This window comes from Chamaea fasciata, unplaced genomic scaffold (assembly GCF_029207755.1).
Source record: "Chamaea fasciata isolate MVZ Bird 193981 ecotype frontalis unplaced genomic scaffold, bChaFas1.0.hap1 SCAF_4, whole genome shotgun sequence".
Classification (NCBI taxonomy): Eukaryota; Metazoa; Chordata; class Aves; order Passeriformes; family Sylviidae; genus Chamaea; species Chamaea fasciata.
This window is the reverse complement of record NW_027094089.1, coordinates 63949542-63971159: the sequence shown is the minus strand read 5'-3', so window position 1 is coordinate 63971159 and position 21618 is coordinate 63949542. Positions and strand designations below refer to the sequence as shown.

Genomic DNA, 21618 nt, shown 5'->3' with positions numbered 1-21618 from the left:
ATTTTTACTTGACTACTTCATGAGTTCATGTGGTTATCTGAAGATTTTTTTGCTACAGAATCTCTTAATGGTTTCTGTGGCGGTAGAAAACAGTATTTTCAAAAAGCTGTAACAACATGGTTGCACAGCTGAGGACTTCCTTAGTAGCCCTGGGTTGTAATTCCTCAAGTTCTGCTTCATTCCATCACACTGGGTGTAGATGTTCTCTAGAAGACAAGATGTTCATCATTATTTGTCAGGTGCCCTTTACAGAAAATGAGAGTCTCTCAAGGATTTGTAGGAACGTAGAAAACTCTATTCTTTCTCCTTTGCATAAGGAAAATATTGTTTGTGGAATATGAAATGGGGGTGGAAGGTGACCACGGAATTAGGCATAAAAATTTTAGTTGTTTCTCAGATTATTTAGAAAGAGTTGGCAGGACTGGAATGCAAACTCAAGAAACTTCCTTTTTTGTCAAACTAAAAGTAGTGACGGTTTGACCCGACAAATAACAGTCACACCTTCCACTACTAACAAGATTTTCTATGCTTTGTTAATTGGCTTGCTCTGGTTTGAAGAGTTTTCATTATTCTATAACTAGTGGTGATCTTATTGTGGGGGAGTTTATGCGTTTCTGAGCTTATTTTCCTTTTCTGCCGAGTTTGGAAAGGAGTCAGATAAAGCAGATGAAATGTCCTATAACCAGTGGCAACAGAAGTCTTAAGTGTAACACCACTGCCAATAACTATTCAGCATTGTTGAGGTCATTTATGGAACACCAGGAAACCCATGGGAGAGGAAAAGCTTGAAAATCCCTGTAGTTTAGTCTTTCCTCTCTATGTTTCTAGAGAATCCTAAACCTTGATTCCTCAGGTGAGCCAGGCTACAAAGCCTAGAAAGATGCTTGTGGTGCTCACTGTTAAGAAGAGTTCTGCATTCCAAAGTCTTCTGTAAGGGCCTGAAGCTCTAAATCTGCTTGACTGCACTCTCAGATTGGCATGAAGCAGAAGTACTTCCTTTGGAGTTTAAGAGTTTTGTACTGGTTCCACAATAATGAACTGCAGGGAGAGGAAAAAAAAAATTACTACCCTGTAAAGACCTGCCTACCTAAAGTAGCCAGGTTTTCACCATTGAGGTACAAGGTTCTTAAGAAATACTGAGGCATCATACCAGTCCCATAAGAATCTCTTTATTTGTGTCCATTTTTATTTAGCACATTACAACTTCAGCAAAGCCATGAAGCAGATGCGTGTACCAAGATTTGCACATTCACGTTGTGAAGACAAAGAAAAACACTGATCTGTGGGGCCAGCCCAGTCGAGTTACTTGCAGGAAAGGATAACTGGCAGAAATTCAATGATTTCTACTTGCATCAAGATGAAAAACCAGGGGCAACTTCTGTTAACAACAGACTGTAGTTCTAATTCAAGTAGAAATCTGACAAAAGAGCACTGATTGTATGTGCTGGTAATATCAAGTTGGTAAAGACAAGAGGTTGATTTAAAGCCTTTCAGATTCTGAGGTAGATGCAAGGGACTGTTTTAACACTTACCTAACATCCACCTAGAATGTTTTATCCCCATTAATAACAGTGGAAGAACTGTTGAGTAGTGTAAGAAATGAAGTAAATCCCGTCTCTACTACAGACATCATTAGGCTTGTAAAGTCTAAAATTCACTGTAAGCTTTGAGATGAGTTATGTAGTGCTTTGCACTGAAACCAAACAGTCTATCAAGAATCCTCATTTATTTTTATCTAGTTACTTCTAATCTCAAGAAGTGAAATGAAATTACAGTAGCCATATGAGTCCTTTACATACAGCTGATAGAGTTTAAAACACGGGACTAAGGTTTTAGTAAGGCTTACAAGGAAGTTCAATGGGTTTACGACAGAAGTTAAGACAAGAAATTAAACCAGTTAAATGGTGATACCCTTCAAACTTTTTACTTGCTTAAAACCTAGAGCTTTGCTGTAAACTTTATCCTCTTCAGCATATCCCCTCCTAACAAAAAGTTGTCAAGGAATGATAAGCTTTTAACATTTTTTTCTTCAACCTGCATGCTGTCCTACAGAACATGAGGCATAGCAGGCCTCATATTTCCTTATCCAAGCTGCCAGCCCCAAGGACTGTGTTTTCTAGCTCAAAGCATTTAAAATGCTTTCTCCTACAATATTTTTACATCCCCTCTTATAAAACATACCTCTCCAGGTTAAAACTGACCTGCTGAATTGCACTGTATGCTTTACTCTTTTACAGTTCTTGCATCTGAAAATTTACAATGAATGTTTATACAAAAAGCCGGAAGTCTTCAAAACTTTATTTTAAGATTAAGTCTTTGGAATTCAAGACTGTGGACTGGAAATAATTTTTTATCCTATCAAAAGCTTAAGCTTCCTTTCTGCACGTTCTGTGAGCTCAGAACTGGCATACCATTTCTCTAGGCTTTAAAGAAATGTCAGCATAGAGATGAAAACTGAAATTTCAGTAATTCATGCCTAATTAATTAATGTAATTGCTTTTTGTTGAAAATACTGCAGTGAAAAAGAGTACAGATGCAAATCTAAGAAAAAAAAATTAAACTGATAGTAAAAATCCCTTTATTCTCATAGCAACTTTGGTTGCACTCTCACCGATTGATCAGGAACATACCAAATAACAAGAGCATCTCCACTCAGGAAGTTTAAGTGCTCATAAAAAGTTCTTCTTATTATAGTCAGAGGAGATTGCAGATCTCTGTGAGCACAAAAAGTTCATGGGAGTTGTAGTCTGTCCCCATAAGGATGTAGTTGGGAGGACTGACATCCAACGTAGTTGATATTTTAAAAGGAATTCAGGAAAAAGTGTTTGTAATGGTACCACTTCTTAGCTAAAGGTGGCTTGTGCTTTTGAGTGTGATCTTAAAAAGCACTTTATTAACAACTTTGGATAACAACTTGTTTTAGCAAGAATAGGGAAGAAGTTGTACTTGAGTCACGTTGTGTTAATCTTGTATGATTTAATGCAACCATTTCTAGCAAATTACTTCAGGCCAATATAAGCTTGATCACTCCAAGGAAGTTATTCTTTCCTATATTTAGTGTCTATCCATTTAAGAATACACACACTGTACCAAATACTCTGTTACAATAAAACATGCAACAGTGAATAATCTCTATAATCAGGTGCCTAGAAGACATAATTTCACAATTTACAGCTTTAGTGGTCCGGAATATATCCATTATGCCATCTCTCACAATAATTCCCTGTATATTCAAGAAGATCCATTCAGAATTTTCCCTATGAAATAGCTTTGTGCTACCAGATGCACCACAATCAAAGTGTTAAGATTTCATAGACAGAGAGATAACTAAAGTGCAGAGCCTGAGGGATATATACTTTTTATTTATTTTACTGCTGAAGGAGATTACTGAAAGACTTCTGCATGAAGATGAATAAAATACTTTCATTAAGCTTCAGATGCTGCCCACTGCATGGCTTTTAAATAAAAATGCATACTCTCTATCAGTCACAGCAAAGTAGTAAGTAAACTTACAGCACATTCCTTTAATATATCAAAATGTTTCCAAGGCAATATTATTGAACTTATAACACAGTCCCCAGTAACATCAAGCTGCACAAAGGAGGCAGTAGGGAACCTTATCCAGTTTAAGTGCTCTTCTTTTCTTCACCCAGCAAGTTCACTGTTGCTTTCTTGGCTACAGGAAAATAAAATCAAATTTAGTCATAGGTCTACAGGCAAAGTAGGTTATCAGATGTTCTTGAGCTGCATGAAAAAAAAAAATTTCTTCTATTCTCAAGAGAAAGAACACAGAAGAAAATCATAGCTTTTGTATACGTGTAGATATAGTGATAAAACGGATCATAAAAACATTAAAGAAACATAAGCAAGGAGCAGTACAATAAACATTAAAGACTGATAAATATATATATATAGATATAGATATATAGATATATAGATATATAGATATATAGATATATAGATATAACCATGGTATTGTTAAAACAGGGCTGCTTACAGTGTTAAGGACATAAAGGTTTGCAGCAAGAAATATACCATAATGATAAAAACTGGCTTGGAATAATGCTAATATCTGTGTACATACATATGTGTGTGCATGGTTTCTTTTTAAAAAAAGCTTGTTGTTTTGTTTTGGTGTGGGGTTTTTTTTGGTGAGTTTTTGTTTCGTTTTGTTGGTTCTGTTGTTGTTTGGTTTGTTGGGGTTTTTTTGGTGAAAACCTTTATATATAAAATATAGGAAAAAGACTAAGTGATGAAATGACGACAGGAAAATCCCACATGCAATATGGAAGGACATTAATTAAAATACATGCCTAACAATAAGGATTCAAGAAGAGTCATGCAGCAAAATTTCCAAGAATAGTTGAGCAAGGCAGATCTTTTAAGCAGACAGGAAAACTGCTTAAGTTGGTAAGATGAAATGAGACTGCATTCATTGTTTGATGGAAAGGAGAATTAAGATGCTTTGAAATAGCATACAGATAAAATTCCTTTCAAGTGAAACTTAAAAACCATTTTATTTTAGCTACTTAATACATTTTCTTCTCTTATTCATAAAACTATAATCAGATATTTTGGAATGCAAGGGCCCACTATAGAATGAAAGGAAATAAAAAACTTAAGCAATCTACAGGCTTTGATAACACATAAAAATAAAACGTAAGTAATTCCTTTAAGAGTGAGGAATCCTTTGACCTCCAGAGGAAGGAAAATAGCAATGGGAAACAGATGGGAAAACTGCACTTTCCATGTTGCTGTGTATTGCTATTAATTGTTTACTGCACAATTGGGAGCCCCTCTATACTACCAGGTATTTGAGGGAGTATTTTAGGTGATATGAGGATACACTAAAACAATAACTGTATTTATGAAAGGTATGTTTGGACCTGCCTGTAGAGAGAATCTTTTGAATGGTGTGAATGGTGTGAATACACACAAACTATTCAATCTCTTCCACTCACTCCAGCCTAACTGCAATTCTAGAAAGCCAGATCCACTGCAACCCCTATTTCCCAAGTTTAACTTCTCCATTGTAATTTATATCATCTTGCAATTTATTCTTGTTTCCTCCAAATGATGAATATTAAGTGCAAAAATTAGAGCTCCCAGGTGAAATTCCTCCTACTTGCTGTGACCAGTGAAGGGCCTTTTGCTCACCCTCTTTAGTGATGGTGTCTGCAGTCTCTGCAGCCTTGTCTTTCAGGTCCTGCACAACACTGTCCAGCTGGGCCTCGTGCTTCAGGAAGAAAGGACGGATAATCCGGTGGTAGAGAAACTCTGCCCCATTGGAAGGGCTTGGAGCCATGCACCACAGCAGAAAGCCACACTGTGAGAACAAGAACATTAGCCTAAGTGGAAGGAATCATGAGTAGGAGACAAGGTGCCTTTCCTAAGTGCCACAGAACTGAGCACACTGAGAACAGTGAGTCAGTCCCTGTGTGGTTAGTTCTCCAGCAGGGTGCACACCAGGTCAGCTACACACATTGAAACTTTCTACTGGAATGATTTCACGGACAGTATTATAAGAACAAAGGAGGACGGCTGCAGCAGTAAATGTAATCTTGTGCCAGATGTATCAAGATTACTTTTTTTTCTCTTCCAGGTAGAACTATAAAACCTGGTTACAAAAACATCAGTCTCTCTCAATATTTCTAAAGCACATGGCACAGGCCTGACTGATCATCTACGTCCCTAAATGACCTCAATTCAGCCAAAATACAACCCTGTCCTCTCTGCCTCCCTATCTTGAAAACGCAGTGGGGGAAAGAAGAGGATTGTGCATAGCTGAGAGGTAAAGTGACAAGGAGGAGAGAGAAACCTAAGCTACACACAATGCACAAATAAGAGTAATGCTTCTGGATTACAGTTTAGGTATAGCTTTTAGAGCACCATCTTCACTCTAGAAAAATCAAAGACCACAGTATGGAGTCACATTTCTGCATCTTACAAAAGATTGCATGTACAACCAATTCCTGTCTTTACTACTGAAGCACTTTTATTTGGCATCAGTTTCACTGCCATACACTACACAAAGACAGCTATGCAGAGCAAGATGAAACATTTAAAGAACAGAGAGTACCAAATTTGCTTGAGCTATGAAGATACATATATATATATATAATTACTTTACAGAATAAAACTGCAACAAAACTGCAACTGCAATGAAGTACATTTTCTCAGCACTTGTACAGTTTTTTCTGTACACAAATAGTACAATATTATTCCATGTCAAAAGCCTCTCCATAAAATGAAGGCCTAACAGCTTTTCTCAGACTGCCCTTTCCTGAGATCCAAAACAAAACAACCTCAGCCTAAAAACATGCCTTGTTTTCATGTTAGACAGGATTCCACGTTTGAGGATTTTCATACATTTCTGGGCAGAAAGGAAACAAAACACAGAGTCTTCTTCAAGAAAGCCCTCCAAATATTTTGGAATGTGTCTCCTCTGTCCTTTCCCAACAAGGTATACTGAGACTGAATGTTCTGTAGGTTCTACTCTTCACATCTGTAAAATTTTGGCTTTGTCTTCTTTGCAGTGCCAAACCAATTTACCATCCTTTTGGGTAAGCATTAAGCTTTCTACTTTAAACCATTTGATCATGGTGTCAAAACAGAATGACTGAAAGGAGTGTTTTCCCAGAAGAGGTAGAAAGGTTTTTTAAAGTAAAGTGTTCACCAGAGAGATTGACCCATCAGGAAAATTCCAGCGTATTAAAACAAATAATTCAACATGCAATAAAATCTGGCACCAGTAAGTAGCAACTGATGATTTATTAAGTATGGTCAGAGAAAATTAAGGCAAAAAGTGCCTCTATCAATATAAATACTGATTTTCAAAAGCTTCAATTCTTTGGAACTTAATATAACAGAAAGAATACATGGTGCTATCATATGTTGTTATCTTTCATTAAAAGCTGAAAAGTACACTGACTTTATTTCATGTTCAAGAATATCTGATCAATTACTGAAAGTTATTTCTCCCACAAAATTGTACAAGTTTTTGTACAGTTGTACTTGCAAACTCAACCTGAATCTCAGTTGTGTGCTCTTCTACACAAAAAAAGTTTTTTCTCCTTTGTTTTAGAAAAATCCCTCAGGTCTTAGTCCAACTACCTCTAAAACTAAAAGAAATTGAAATTTCTTTTTCTCTGCCTAAGAACAACATTAGTAATTTTGATTTGACAGCTTTGTACCAGTCTAGTTGATAAAAAAGTAATTATAGATTTGTTCTCAAATACCCATTACTTTTGAATTGTACTGAAACAGACATTTATATGCATTTTCTATTAGACATGTACCAAAATAGAGATTCTTTCTTTCAAAGTTTGGGAATGTTAAGACTGCTAACTTAGTTTACTTTACCCTTGTCCCTCATGAAACTGAACTAACATAGGCTATTGAAAATAAAGAGGGTTTTAACAAGTTCTAGCAAGCTCAGAGTGATAAAATTGTTAACTAGAAAATAAAACCCTAAACCCAAAACATATTCTTTGCAACCCTCCAGACCAGACAGAGGAGGAATGGAATTGACCTGAGCTCACTGACCTGCTCACTTGGGCCTGCTCCCAGCAGCTGTTTTTGCCCTGGCAGCAACAATTTTGTTCAGAAATAGCATTACAGTATTTCAAGGCACAGCCATTAGTGGAGTAAGGGGTCTCTCTCATTCCCACCACCAAAAATACTCATAGGATGATAAACTCTGCTACTTTTACTGGCTACTGTACTCTAATACCTGAATGCCACAGAAATCTAAATCTTGAACAGAAGTACTTAAAAACAAATCATATGCACAAGAAATTATGAGTTGCATGCATGTCTTGTGCTTCAGAGATTAAAAAAACCAAACAGATAAATAAGAAGTGGGCATTACCAAAAAAAAAAAAGCCCATAAAATCCAGTAAGTGTCATCTGGAGAACAAAAGTACATACAAACGTCATAACGTATTTAAAGGAGTTCTTCAACATACCTTTCTCCTACTCATAAAATCTTCTAGTCTGCTGAAAACTTTAATGTCACAGGGTCTAAACTCTGGACTTTGGGGACTCTGGGAGCAGCAGCGCTCAATGTCCCAGCCATGTACATGAATGTGTTTTGAAATACTGAGCAACTAAATCTCAGTCTGGAGTGGAAGCTACAAGCTGTATCAAATAGGTGTGAATATGCAAATTTAACATATTTTGAGAATGAAAGCACACTCGTCATTTTCATGAATGACATTATCTGGGCTTCTACTTCATGAAAGACATCGTAACTACCCTCCAAAGAGGTTTTAGTTCATGGGTGGAATGAAATATGGAAGCTGCCTGATTCCTCCTTCTCCCCCTGTGGTGTAACCTCCATGCTTCCACCCACTCAGCAACGCTTTCTGATTCTCAGCCAACATCTGCCTGCCTTTGTACAACAAAAGCAAACCTCTCCTACCAACCACTATTGTGAGCAAACACTTAGCTTATATGTGCCTTCTGCAGCTATCATAGAAGCCTGTGTATTGACATAATTCATTGTGTTTGCTTTTGCAGAACTGAGAAAAGTGCCTTTCCCTTGATTACAATACCACATGTAACCATGGCACTCCTGATACCATTTTATCAGAGCATTTGTGGTTTTTATTTGCAAAGTCAGCTTGAATCTCAGACATGTCTCTTCAGAAAGAGAGCTGTGGTGGCATGAAGAAATCATTGCCACATCTTTTTCTAACAAGAATTTAGAAAAGAAGTTCTGAAAATACACTGTATGAATTCAGAATTGTGAGTATATACCACTGCTGGTGATGGATTAAAATCATAATTCTACAACAGCAGAAAGTGTCCAAATGATTGCCACAGTTGAGGCATGTTAAAGACTGAATAGGAACAAGCTAGATGTGTAAACCAGCTGTGAAAGTCAATTTTTGTCTATAAAATATGGCATTTCCTGGAAATAGCTTTTGGCATCGTCAGGTCTTATCCTTAAAATTTTAAATGATCCCACCACCATAGCTGGCAAGAAAATTGTTTTAATAACTTTGGTGGGACCAAACCCAAACAAAACTAAGGAAAAAAAAGAGAAGGAAGAGAACACCCATTGAACCAGAAAACAGGTAACAGTTCTCTGAGATAAACAGCAGGCTGCAGCAAGCTAGAAAGTCTTCTACCCAACAGCATGCACAGTAATCAACTATCTCCTAGAAGAATTTACCATGTTCAAGTTGACTGACATCTTAGATCACAAACAAAGCTCAGAACACATTAATGAAACCATTGCTGGTAGTCAAATCACACTAACAAACCCACATTAGCAACCATCTCTTCTGATACCTACCAGTTCCTTTCAGGAAACTGAGCTTAATTAAAAATTAAAGCTGTAAAACAAACTATTCTTGTGTTCCAATTTCCTTCTTTGCTCCAATACCACAGATGTTACTACCTCCTTCAACAGCCTTCATGATTTTACTCTCCACTTTTACTAATACACTTAAAGCAAAAATAGAGCCACTCTGTGGGGCTTACCATGTCTGTCCTTTGTCCAAATTTGCCTGAGCACCAAGAGAATGAACTGTCTTTTTCCTCGTTTGTTTGGTGGGGTTTTTGTTGTTGTTGTTGTTTTTTGGGTTTTTTTGTTTGTTTTCCTGTTTAATGGGACAGTTACACTGTCTCTTTTTCTTTCCTGAAACATAGCAGACCTTTCCCTTCCACCTATCCCAATTTCCCCTCTTGTCTCACAAAACCATCAGCTGCAAACAGATCACTTGCACAGTACTAAATCACAAATAATCTGCATCTAAAAAAAAAAGGTGTGATCTGGGAATGATTCCAAATTAATCTGTTGTCATCTACGCATTCCTGGAGACATTAGATCAGTTATATCGAAAGGTCCCATTTTAGGAGAGGGGCCACATGAACTAACATACCTTTAGCATGTAGTAGAAAGGGAACCAGGACAGAAAGATGTCAGAGAAGAATTCAGCTATGCTGAAAATGCCATACACAACCCAGTAAGTCAGCCACTGCGTGTCATCATCTTTGTTGGGACTTTCAATGGCCTTGATTCTGCAAAGAAAACAAAGTGAGCAGAACAGTAGCATCAATCCCATCTATTATGATGATTTTATGACTCAGATTCGTTTTTATATATGACTCTCCATAACTGAATTATGCCAAGAAAACTAATTAGTATTTTTCATACAGACAGTATGTCAAGATCTTTGAACAGCAAAGCTTTTCCCTGCATATCACACTTCAAAACTAAAAGATACTCAAACTATTTCTAGCTCTGGGATTACAAGAAGGAAAAAAAGCCCAAACAAAATCAGTGAGCATTCTGACCTTGTTCATGAAACATTTTGAGGGACAAGAAAGGGAGGGGATAATCTTTGGCCATAGTTCCAGTTCTGGAGGCATTGTGGTAATCCTCACCAGAAGGCTACTGTACATCAGAGCATTACTGATCCACATAACAGATAACCTGAGTGAGCCCAGTCCTGTGAGGCACAGGATGCCAATGATCACAACACCTGCTTGGCCTTGCCTACACCTACCATTGACCATCCTCCCTTTCCAGTGGTCTGAAAAGAATGATGAACAGAGTAGTATTGGATGAAAAATCCTACAATACCTTAAGTTATCAAAATGGGGTAAGCTTGCCTCCAGACAAGGCCCGCACATATGGGCTACATGTGGATCAGAAATTCATTCAGTGCTCCACAGCTTGTGGTTCCCAGCACCACCAGTAGTATAGGACTGTCTATACTATTCTCTTCTTTTACATAGTTAGCTCTAATAAATAGCATTTTAAATGACTTGTACATGCATGCACTAGATTCCTCTTTGAAAAGGTAAACATATCCATAAGATTTGCTCTAAGTCCTAAGAAGTACTTGGTTGACATAAGCAGAGGGAATCCAGATTCATATCCTGAGGAATATGTACCTGCATCACCCAATGTATTGCTCTATAAATTAATTCTTACAGGACTTGCAAAGTCTGATGTAGACTAAATTATTACAAACAGGGTACAACAACCTCTACTAAAGAATTGGGCTGTCTGCATAATGGGCGTTTGTTCGCCATCTGCTACAAGAATGCAGTTCAAATTCATACAGTTCTAAAAATCAGAAACTAAAATATGCACATGTACTCTTTCAGTAAAAGCAGTGGAGTGGAATTTCTGAAGCCCCTAAATTCCAGATTAGCACTGTAAGAAGTTTTAAAAGAAAATACTTGCAAATCTAAGCCTGATCATTTCAAGCTTAGAGAGCCTTAGAAAGCAGTTGTCCTCTCTACTCATGCTGGAGGATTAAAATCTGTAGACTCAGTTTAATGAATTTAGTTTAAATTCTTCTATCACTTTTTCCTTTAAGATCAGCTATATTGTTTCTGAAGCAGCATGTGTGAGATGTAACAAAAGTGCCAAGTTTTCTGTTAGTTCCCTTAAAAAGGCAGTTCGGGAGGTTTACAAGGCAGGAATCAGAGAGTTGGCTGCAAGTCCCATTTCCTGGTCTGTGAACAGAGAAACACTGTGGATTCTGTCATTTCCTAGCTCTGTAAGTCAGAGAGGAAGCAGGGGAAGTTGGGGGATAAAATTCCTGTAACAAGCTGTATGTTTTAGCAGCAGCACTGGCAAACCCACTACATGCAGAGGGAGCTGGCACAGCTGTTGGATCTAATTACTTTGAAATGCAGCACAAGGATCTGATACTTAATCCATGCATTATTTCTGCTGGAGTGTGAGGCTGGCCAGCAGTATCCTGCAGTGGAAAAAGCAGCAGCCTTTGCCATACCCCATTATAAAGGGATCTTAGAGGCACAGCACCAGCACAACTGGAATAACAGGTTTTCCACAGGTTTTGCAACAGCAGGTCTCATTCCTGCTATTCCTATCATCACAGACAGCCCTGGTCCAAGCAGTCTGCTCAAGGGCAGTGACAACTCCAGCTACTCCTACTCCCACTGTAAAGCACATCTTTTCCAGACCCGTACCTCTGAAGTATTCTAGTAAGACCAGGTGAGGGGGTTGTACAAAAACAGCCCCTGGACACTGCAGGAGTTAAGGAAGATGGCTATAGATCTATTTTCAATGTGTGAAACTGCACTTCTGGAGGGAAAGTGTGTATGTTAGAGTGGTGGATAAATGGAGCAGAGAAAGGAACCAATTGCAAAGTTTCTTTTAAGGAAAACTTGCTGTAAAGGCTCACCATGTGAATTCCTTTAGTTCTGTTGACAATTTCTCCACTAGAGGCATAGAGAGGAAGGCTTATTACCACAATAAACATCCTAGCTTCATATTTGTGAGAAAGCACTTTGCAGTGAAACTGCCAGCAGTCTTCCTGTTTTCCAGTCACCATATGAAGTTATATACGGATTTAAGGGGGCATTGTTTAATTTTCTTTTTAAACGTTATTAAAGTCTTGGTAACCACAAAAAATAGCTTTCATTTTAAAAACAAAAAAAAAACAAACCAAAAAAACAAGCTTAAAATCTCCAATTTTGTGGCAAAAGGCAGATGGCATATCACTGTGTTAATGGGCCACACTCTATTGTCTTCCCTCTGGAACCAAACGGCCTTTGAGACCTCCTAAACCCAGTACCATGGGAGTCCTCCCTTTGAACGTTCACCATCTGCTGCTGTAGCTCATTTGGGGATACATGAACAACACAGTGTTATTGTCAGACAGATACAAGCAGCAGCACTACAAGTAGTCAAAGCCCCATCTGATTTAGCCAGCTGATGTATGCAGCATTAAATCCACACATAGCTGTTTTCTTACACATTGTAGGGAAAACCTCCCCTCCTTCTGCAGTGGCCTGATCTTGGTGGGCAAGGCCAGGGGCAGCCCTCTACCACAGCCAGCAGGCAACAGCCACGTCAGCTCAAACTGCTCCTGCTGGCCATGACTCCAGTCCCAGTCGGGGAGAGAGGAGGGGGGGAAGCAGGTTGCAGCAGGGCCATCAGTGAATGAAAGTTTTAACTGAAGTCAAGAAAAGGCAAGTATTTTATAAATATCCTGCTTTGAAATGGAGAGTATGTCCCCAGATAACACACAGAAATCCAGCATAAGATGTCCCTGTTGAATAAAAGGGCAAAAGTTACCTCCATGCCTTGCTACTTATACATTATTTCAATAGTAAGTCACAGAAAATAGTACTTGTCCAAGAACAAGCACAGTAAGTTATGTACAATATCTGAACAGGGAGGGATTTTTTAACCATTTATAACTACACTCTTTTAAACATGAGAATCGCACCATAATTAAACGTAGTATTCCAAGTTATTCTAGAGGTATTACCCTGGTGTAATGCCCTGTACAATTAAGCTTAGGAGAGACATCATAGACATTGCTTCAAGGCAAGAACACTTCATTCTTCTCCATGTTAGGTCACCAATCAAGCAGGTTGATATTCAAAATGCAATCTCCATCAATAAGTGAAAAGTTACAGACCAAGAGGCACTGACACTACACGCTACTTTAGGATTGCCTTCTTATAAATTATTTCTGTGTTGCAAGAGCAAATAAGTCAATCTCATAAACATGTAATATTAAGATTTTCTATCATATGAAAGACCATCCAAAGACAATAGCTTCAGAGTTTAAAAAATGATACTGTTTTGTCTAGTACTGATTTGACTAAATTCCACCTTAGTTATGCATAGCAATTACATATTCCAAAGGATTTTTTATACTGATAAACTGTAGAGGACTTTAAATAGAGCCTCAAACAACTTCTTACAGTAGTTCTGCACCTTGGAGGTAAAAGCAATCACTACGAACGGCTTCAGTAGCCTAGATAGCAAATATCACAGCTCAGTTATTTAAAAACAGCTGCCTGACCAAGAGTGAAAATGATCTGCTGCAGGCCAGCACTGGGATGGGGAGCCAAGAGAAACTTCATTTTCAGCCACATCTGTTCCCCAGTAACCCTGTTAGCTGATGGGGCCAAGAGGGAAGAGTGGAGGCTGTCACATTCTGTAGTAGCCCAGGGTTCCCATCTGCTCTGTACTTACAGTGTGAGAGCACTGGCTCAGCTTTGACCCTGTGCATCCTAAAATCAGTCAAACTGAACCCTAGATCAAGTGTGGTTACTTAAGCTGTTACTGATAGTAACAGACACTAGTCTAATTTTAGTAAGTTGCCAAGTGGAGTTCTTTCACTTAGAGCATCTGACCCATTACAACAAAAAAATTCAGCTCTTTTCCAAGAAGAGACTGTTGCTCCTCAATTAGCTCCGGCATAACAAATCATTTGTTACAGTAAATTCACACATACAGTATACACAAGCTAAGTTATGAGTTTGGAGTGGGGGTTTTACTGAGCTGAGTCCAGATGTGAGAAGCAGAAATAAATAAATACATACCAAATTTCATTGCTGTGGTCTCATGTGAAATGATCATCCTTACCCCTGCAATTTATAAGGTGTACCTGAAGATTCTTGTATAAATAAAGTTACAAGTTCAAGGCAAGAGATCAGTCTCCCTTAAACCCAGTGCTGATGTTGTAGCCGGGAAAGACTGGACCATTCTGTGCATCTTTCCTTCAGTTTTCTTGTCAGTGCTATATGAAGTGAGTAGGCAGGCATATTTGTCCTACCCGTAGCCAAGCGTAAGTTTGGGGGATATTTTTCATTTAACTTAAAAACGCATGAAATCACCTATACTTTTAGAGCTTATGCCTAATGGTCTACCCCAACTCTTTACAGCAGGTTGTAAAATAATTTACTTCTAGCTATCCATCCAGACACCCATGCAGAATGAGCACTCTACTGCACCAGATTTCCTTAGCTTGGTGCCTCCCTGTCATTCTCATGTCAGACTCATCCTGACAGGCTGCCTCCCTGACATCTCACATCATTTCAGTGAAACAAGTACCTTTGCCCTTGGATTTGCTTAATCAGTTTGGTTTCTACATTTCTATCCATCACCTAAAAGTCTTCTGCTTTCCATCTTTGTTCCTCCTCACTGACTGCAACAGCAGAGTCATGCATTTGCAGATATAGAAAAGATATTCCTGCCAATTGCACCTACACAACTGCTGTGATTGAAGTCTACCAGTTCCCTTCTCTCACAATTTAGTGCATCTAGCAGATGGGAGCAGAAAAACTCACAAAAGACAGCAGGGGAGGGTTTCACTGACTATGCACAGACAGATATTATTAGAAGACACCAAAAAGCTACAAGACAGTACTATAAAGGAAAGTGCTTGAAAGGAAATGGGGACTGAGGCAGCAAGAGGAGCACATGCCATTTTGCCCACCCATGGAGTCCTACAGCCTACATGTTAACTCAGCACAAAGCTAGATTCCTGAAACAAACAGGAAAAAAAAAGCAGGCATCCTCTTATTCCATGACTCTCTGCTCATTCTTGGCCCTCTCACCCTTCTGGAACAAGTATTTGTAGGGCCAACCAATAAGTCAGTTCCCCAGTTCTGACTCAGGCCAAAACCAGCTTCCCCAGAACACAATCCCACACATGTTGGCTCTTCTGCTGGGATTAAGGTGCCTCACTCTTTGTGCCTCATTTAAGAATAGATCCACCTGTATAAAAAACACCTTTATATCTTTAATCTATATGTAAGATGTGAAAGTAAAATTAAAATTTTCATACTGTTATCACAGTATTAGACTCCCTGCACCTAAACACCTGCTTTCTTTAGAAAGGAAAGTACATAATTTGTCCAAATGACTGCTAAAACAGCTTGTAATCATGGCATTCTAAAACCTAAAACCCAAAAAGTGAGTATGCTTGGAGGAACTGATTTGGCAGGACATATTGCAAAAAAATCAAAATACTCTTTTTAGTGTCTGAAGACCCAGATTATTAGGCACAAGAGAAAACAGCACAAGTGCAGACAGATTTGAAAGTTTTCTACTTATATCTGTACTGCACACTCTGAATCTGATTAGATATGTCAGCTCTCTCAAATCAAATCATATTAAGCAGCAGCAGAGCATTACTTCTGAACTTTAGCACATCCCACATAATTTTTCATGAAGGAAGAAAGTAAGCATTCGCCTTAAAACTTGTTAAGAGAAAGGAAATTTGCTGCCCTAGTTCTCAAGAAACACACAAACAATTTTATCTTTTCTAAATAACTGTAACTAAAGAAAAGTAGTGCTCCTGTTTTAAAGATATAAAAGAAAAGGAACTAGAAGACAGACTCAAGACACCATGACAACATTCAACCTTGAATTGTTTATACTTCTCTACAATCAGTCCAGATTGTTTCCTGCTAGTAAAATGCCACGAGCAATATTTACATAGCAAAAACAGCTAAAGTGAATAACAGCATAAAATTACCCAGAGAAGGACATTATTGTACTATACTGCTTTCCTCCCTTGAAGACATCAGTAATAAGTTCAGACACTTTACTGCCCAAAGCTATTTTCACCTTTGCAATTTTTAAACCAAGCATGACAGCATTTAAGAAATTTCAAACCCTTTGCATACATTTCTTAGTCATCAAAGGCTCCCTTTCCTGCTTACACTCTAATTTTTCTGAGGTAGTTAACAGCCACTAACTATGGGTGGAGCTACATTTGATCATGCTAACTCTGGAAAGTTTACAGAAGCAGTGAAAATGCTGGCAAATGGTATTTATGCACTTGCCAACACTCACTTTTTTGCCTCTAGCCTGATTACTGCCTTGTACAGTTAAAGCTTGCTTTTTAAACTTCTTTAAAAAGTTGCATCTATTACCTGTGGCAAACTTTTCAGTGCTGGTCTACTGCAACCACAAAAGCCTGTAAATTAAGTATTAGATTTCAGCTTAAAATTATTTATTCTCTTTCATCTCATAGGACTTAAAGACCTCTAAGGAACGAGAATAGAAATTGTCTGATTTGTTGGGAAACAGCCAGAGAGCCACTGCTTCATTTTGCCTATGTTAAGAGACTCAGGTGGGCCATTGCTACGACATGTCACAGACTTGGATTTACAGGGAGATTTTATATTGCTGAAGAAGAAATTCCTCCACCTGTAAAACCACCAAAGATTTACCCAAGGCAAAGCTGAAGGTGAACAAGGAGGAATAAGAAGGGAAACAGCTGTGCCTGCCTGAAGCTGTATCAGGCATTAAGCAGGGAGCTGCCCCTTCCCCTCCCACTGATCTGCACCACATTGATGAGAAAGTAGGCAGCAGCGCAGCTGTAGCTGCACCAGTTCACACCATCTGCTCGGTCTAGCTGTTAGTGTCCAGCATTTCTCCACTGAAATTCACACCTGCCGCACTGCACACACTCATAGTGAATCTAGAGAATGACAGAAACCAAAGAAAATAAACTGCAGATTTATACCAAGCCTGACAGGCAGATAGCTGCACAAAACTACCCTGGTTTCATGCGTGAACAGACTTAACTCTGAGCTGAGGGTCTCTGGGTTTGCTACGACTCCAATATATTTTCTTTCAGGAAAGCATTGAGATGGACAGTAATTACCATGACTAAAGAAAGCCAGAACTGAAATCCCAGTAGAAGAGATTAGGAACATGCCTGTGGGTCACCCAGCAGGCAGCCTGTTTGCCATTTTAAACAACTTTACTTGTTTAAAACATCTGATGTTTGTAACATCAAGTAAAGACTTAATGTCCCTTGCAGAGCACAGACATCCGTCCCACTCCTTCATGAGCGCCTTTTCTGCTGATGAAGAGCTTTACCCACTACCTTGTCCTTGGCCATGGCAGGGTGGCTGGAACTACATGACCTTCAGGGTTCTTTTCAACCCAAACCATCCCTTGTTCCTCACTTAAACAATTCAGTCACTGACAATGGAGAAATGATACACTGACCTACTTCACAAAAGAAGAAAGTAAATTAACCAAGGAAAAGTAATCTGCTTTTCCTCTTTCAGTGCCTTTCTGAGACATTTCAGGCTTGGTTTCATTGTTGAAACACCTGTGTAAACATCAAACTAACACCCTGCACAATACATTTCATTTACAGCTCCTGACCTCTTCCAGAAGCCACAGCTTTTAGAGCCAAAGGCATTTGAGGGTGCATGCAACTGATGAGAACAGCTGAAAACTGTTTCCTGTTCAATGCTAGGAAGCAAATCCACTACTGTCAGTTGATACAGTGGGCTCTTCACCTGCCTTTCCAAGGGGGACAGACCAAATAGCAGAGAGGAATAAACAAACCACTCTGGGTAGTGTTCTTTTTACTTTGGGTGTCTGTGCTTTATAAGCAAGGGAGACAGCACTAGGCAGCACCCTGACTACAGTACATGACCCACAGCAGCCAAAACAAAAGCAGGCAGAGTAAAATGTGGATAAACTCTACATACCAGCTCTGGAATTGAAGGGAAGGGCTGGGAAGAGGACTGAGCCCACCCGTGCTGTCAACAAGCTGCCACTGAAAGACACTGGCATGCAGCACACCACACACATTTTTAAATTAGATTTTCACCTAGGATTACAATTTCCTACTATAAATGTTTTCCAGCATTAAAAAGGCAGCTAAAGGACAAGCATTACCTGAGCATGAACTGGGAAATAAACAAATAAAACAAAACAAACCAACCAAACAAACAAAAATCCAACAAAACCCCACACCAAACAAAAAAAAACCCAAAACCAGAACTGGCATTATATTTGAGGTCTTTTTTGTTCAAGTAAACTTGTAGCCAAGGACGTTGCTCCCATTATTTGAAAAACAAACAAACAACAAACAAACAAACACCCAGAAAACAAACAACAAGAAACTAAAAAACCTGAAACATCACAGTACTAAGACCTGGGACGTATTTTTTCACATTAAAATACATTTAAAACCACATTTCAAAATGAAAAAGGGAGACACTCTACAAAAAGATTTAAAACACCCCCCCCAGATTTGAAAGAAAAAAAATGGTAATGAAACCTTATTATTTATATTTGATTTGCTACTGCCTTGCTTCTGCAGTTCCAAGAGTTTGTATTATCAATTTATTCGGTATCATTGCATAATGGAAGGTTTAAAATATAATCCCAAACCAGTTTCAAAACAAATTTAAAAATTTAAATAGGATTTTAGAAAGTATTTACAAAATTTTAAAAGTGACCTAAGTCAGACACAAAATATTACATAATTGTAATTCCTACACAACCATTTCAATATTTTGAAGGTCTGTTGGCTGATATTTCCCCATTCAATTTTAAGGAAAGAATACTTTTAAATTAACCTTTTCACTAAAAATTATCATCTAGGAAACAAAACCTAAGTTTCTCCAGAGTTCTTGGCCTATAATCTCCAAAATTAGCAAACACCAGGAACAGCATTTAGAAAAACGTTGTCAGGTCTTAAGCATCATAACCGCAGGATGTTTCAAGAGTCTAAAAAGAAGTCAACCTCTCACATCTCTGAAAAAAAAATAAAAGAACCGACTCTGTATTGCCCAGGATCCAATTACAAAAAACATATTTTTAAAAGCTCCTGACTATGTTTAAATAGAGTTACATAAAAAAGCAAGCACTTTGTTTCAACAATACAGCAGTCCTGCTGGGAAGGACTTCCATTCGATGGATGTACTAGGTTACACAGAAGGTTTTATTTAGTATGTTTCTGCAGTCTTTAGGATCATACTCGACTGTGGTCCTGCCTAACAGGAAATCCGTTTTGGTCTAAAGGACTATATAACACGTGAAAGATAACAGTTACTTTGTTTTAAATGATATCTAAGGAGCCCTTCCTCTGAAAAAGGAAGTACTTAAAAGTCTTTCACGATCGAGAAGAGCTACAGCATTTTTCTTTCCTCCACCCCTCATTAGCGACGCAGATTTGGAGTAAACAGCACTCCTTTATGCACCTCTGTCTCCAGCCTATCACATTACCCAGTACTCTGTATCAGGCATACGCTGACGATGCGCCAGTGCCTTCCTAGCCCCAGGCCAAACCAACAGCGCGAGTTTTAACAAACACCCTCAATGCGGCGATCCTCCCTCCCGTTACCATGAGCCAGGCACGATTCAGCTTCCGCTGGTGATGACAAAGCTGGGAACCCTACCTCAAAGCATAACCCGCTACAGGAACCGGTTATCAAGTGTGGAAACCACCCAGCATCACCCATCTGTAACTCCTGACGTAGCACTCGCCAGATGGGAGAAGCCTCGTTCTCCACCAGGTACCTGGCATCTGTACCTGCTCAAGGAAACGGGTAGGCGGCAAAAACAGTTGGGAGCACGCCCCCGGAATGCCACCCCAGACAGGCTCGGCACCGCCGCAAGAGATGTGATTTTGCAACCACATCGGCGGGCGGCACCCGGAACCATCGTGCGGCGAGGGGGGCAGGAGTCGCGACACTCACGAGACGTAGGCGGGGTAGGCGAAGCCGATGATGTTGCAGAGCAGGGACGCGCTGTATCCCACCACCAGGTACACGGCCACGACCCCCAGGATGCCTGAGAAGAGAGGAGAGAGCCGTCAGCGCCCGAGGGAGCGGGCGAGGAGGCGCGGGCAGGGCTCGGCCGCCCGCGGGGAGCCGGCGCGGCGGCGGCCGGGGCTCACCGGTGGCAATGTAGGTGCGGCTGACGCCGGTCTTGCTCTCGATCCGCTCGAGCACGGCGGTCACGCAGTTCTTCTCGTGTAGAAAGCGGTCGAACCGCTGCCGCATCGCCGCGGTCATGGCGCCGATGCCGCCCGCTCCGCTCCGCAGCCCTGAGCTCACGCGGTCGAGCGCAGGCGCCGCCCCGGCACCCAGCGCCCATCCCCGTGGCGCCGCGCCCGGGGGCGGTGGCGAGCGGCCGGGAACCATCTTTCGCCGGCTGCGGGTCTGGTCCGAGGCCGCCCCTACGCGAAATGGAAGTCTCGGGGAGCGCCTCGCCGGGGCAGACCTAGTCCCCGATAGTTTTCCGGGCACCAGGCGGGATGTAGCCGATGTGCCCCCGCGGCCTCCCGCCCTCCTTGCCCCGCCGGCAGGGGGAGATTTTTAATCCTAGAGAGGGGCCAGGGACATAGATCCCTGCAAGGATGGTGCGCTTGTTCAAGTAATAAAACAGTGAGTCTTGTGTGTCAAAGATGGCAGGGAGAAGGGGGCCACGCACATAGCCGGCTCCAATTGCCTACAACTGCTACAATGTCCCCCCACCCCCAAAATCAGCGCGTGATACCGTCGATTTCAGACACTGTGAGCAAAAGTCAGAAACAGATGGCAGGCATTGATGTGATGTAGAAGAAAGGTTATGACAATCTACGGGTACCCAAAAGGCGTGTGTGACTACGGCGAGGGCAGCAGCGCCTTGCTGTAACTCTATCCTGGAATTTATGGTGTGCGCAATGTTCTTGCCAACTAAATATAATTTGTTGGCTGGGATGTCCTGGACTGGGCTGACCCTTCCAAACAACTCCTCTGCGTCTGACTCAGCATTATAACCAGCACTGGGACTCTTTATGCCCTCTTCAAATCTGTGTTGCTCCTGAGTGTGCAAGAAAATACTAATCACTCTTCTTTTGTGTATGTCTTATCTTCGCCTAGAAAAATTTTACATGTAAACATTGCATTGTGCTTTGGAGCTCAATATATTGGGGGAAGGCATCTTGGAAAGAATTTAAATTTAATTGCTGAAATAAATTTTCTTCTTCCCAGTAACTGTCTTTTTAAAGCAGAGGTGAAGAGGGAGAATAATATTTAGTCCATAACTCTGGTCAAAAGGGTTGTAATTGTAATTGTACTTGT

At 40.1% G+C, this 21618-nt stretch overlaps 1 protein-coding gene across 1 annotated transcript; it reads right to left on the bottom strand.

Annotated features, from left to right (window-relative positions):
- Positions 1–1153: 1153 nt before the first annotated feature.
- On the bottom strand, positions 1154–20630 carry REEP5 (receptor accessory protein 5). Its single transcript, XM_066181815.1, has 5 exons — positions 20451–20630; positions 20251–20344; positions 9891–10029; positions 5158–5326; positions 1154–3676 (listed from the first exon to the last, which is right to left on the bottom strand). Exons 1-5 carry the CDS (start codon positions 20566–20568, stop codon positions 3627–3629), a joined length of 570 nt encoding a protein of 189 aa, XP_066037912.1. The 5' UTR covers positions 20569–20630; the 3' UTR covers positions 1154–3626.
- Positions 20631–21618: the final 988 nt, after the last annotated feature.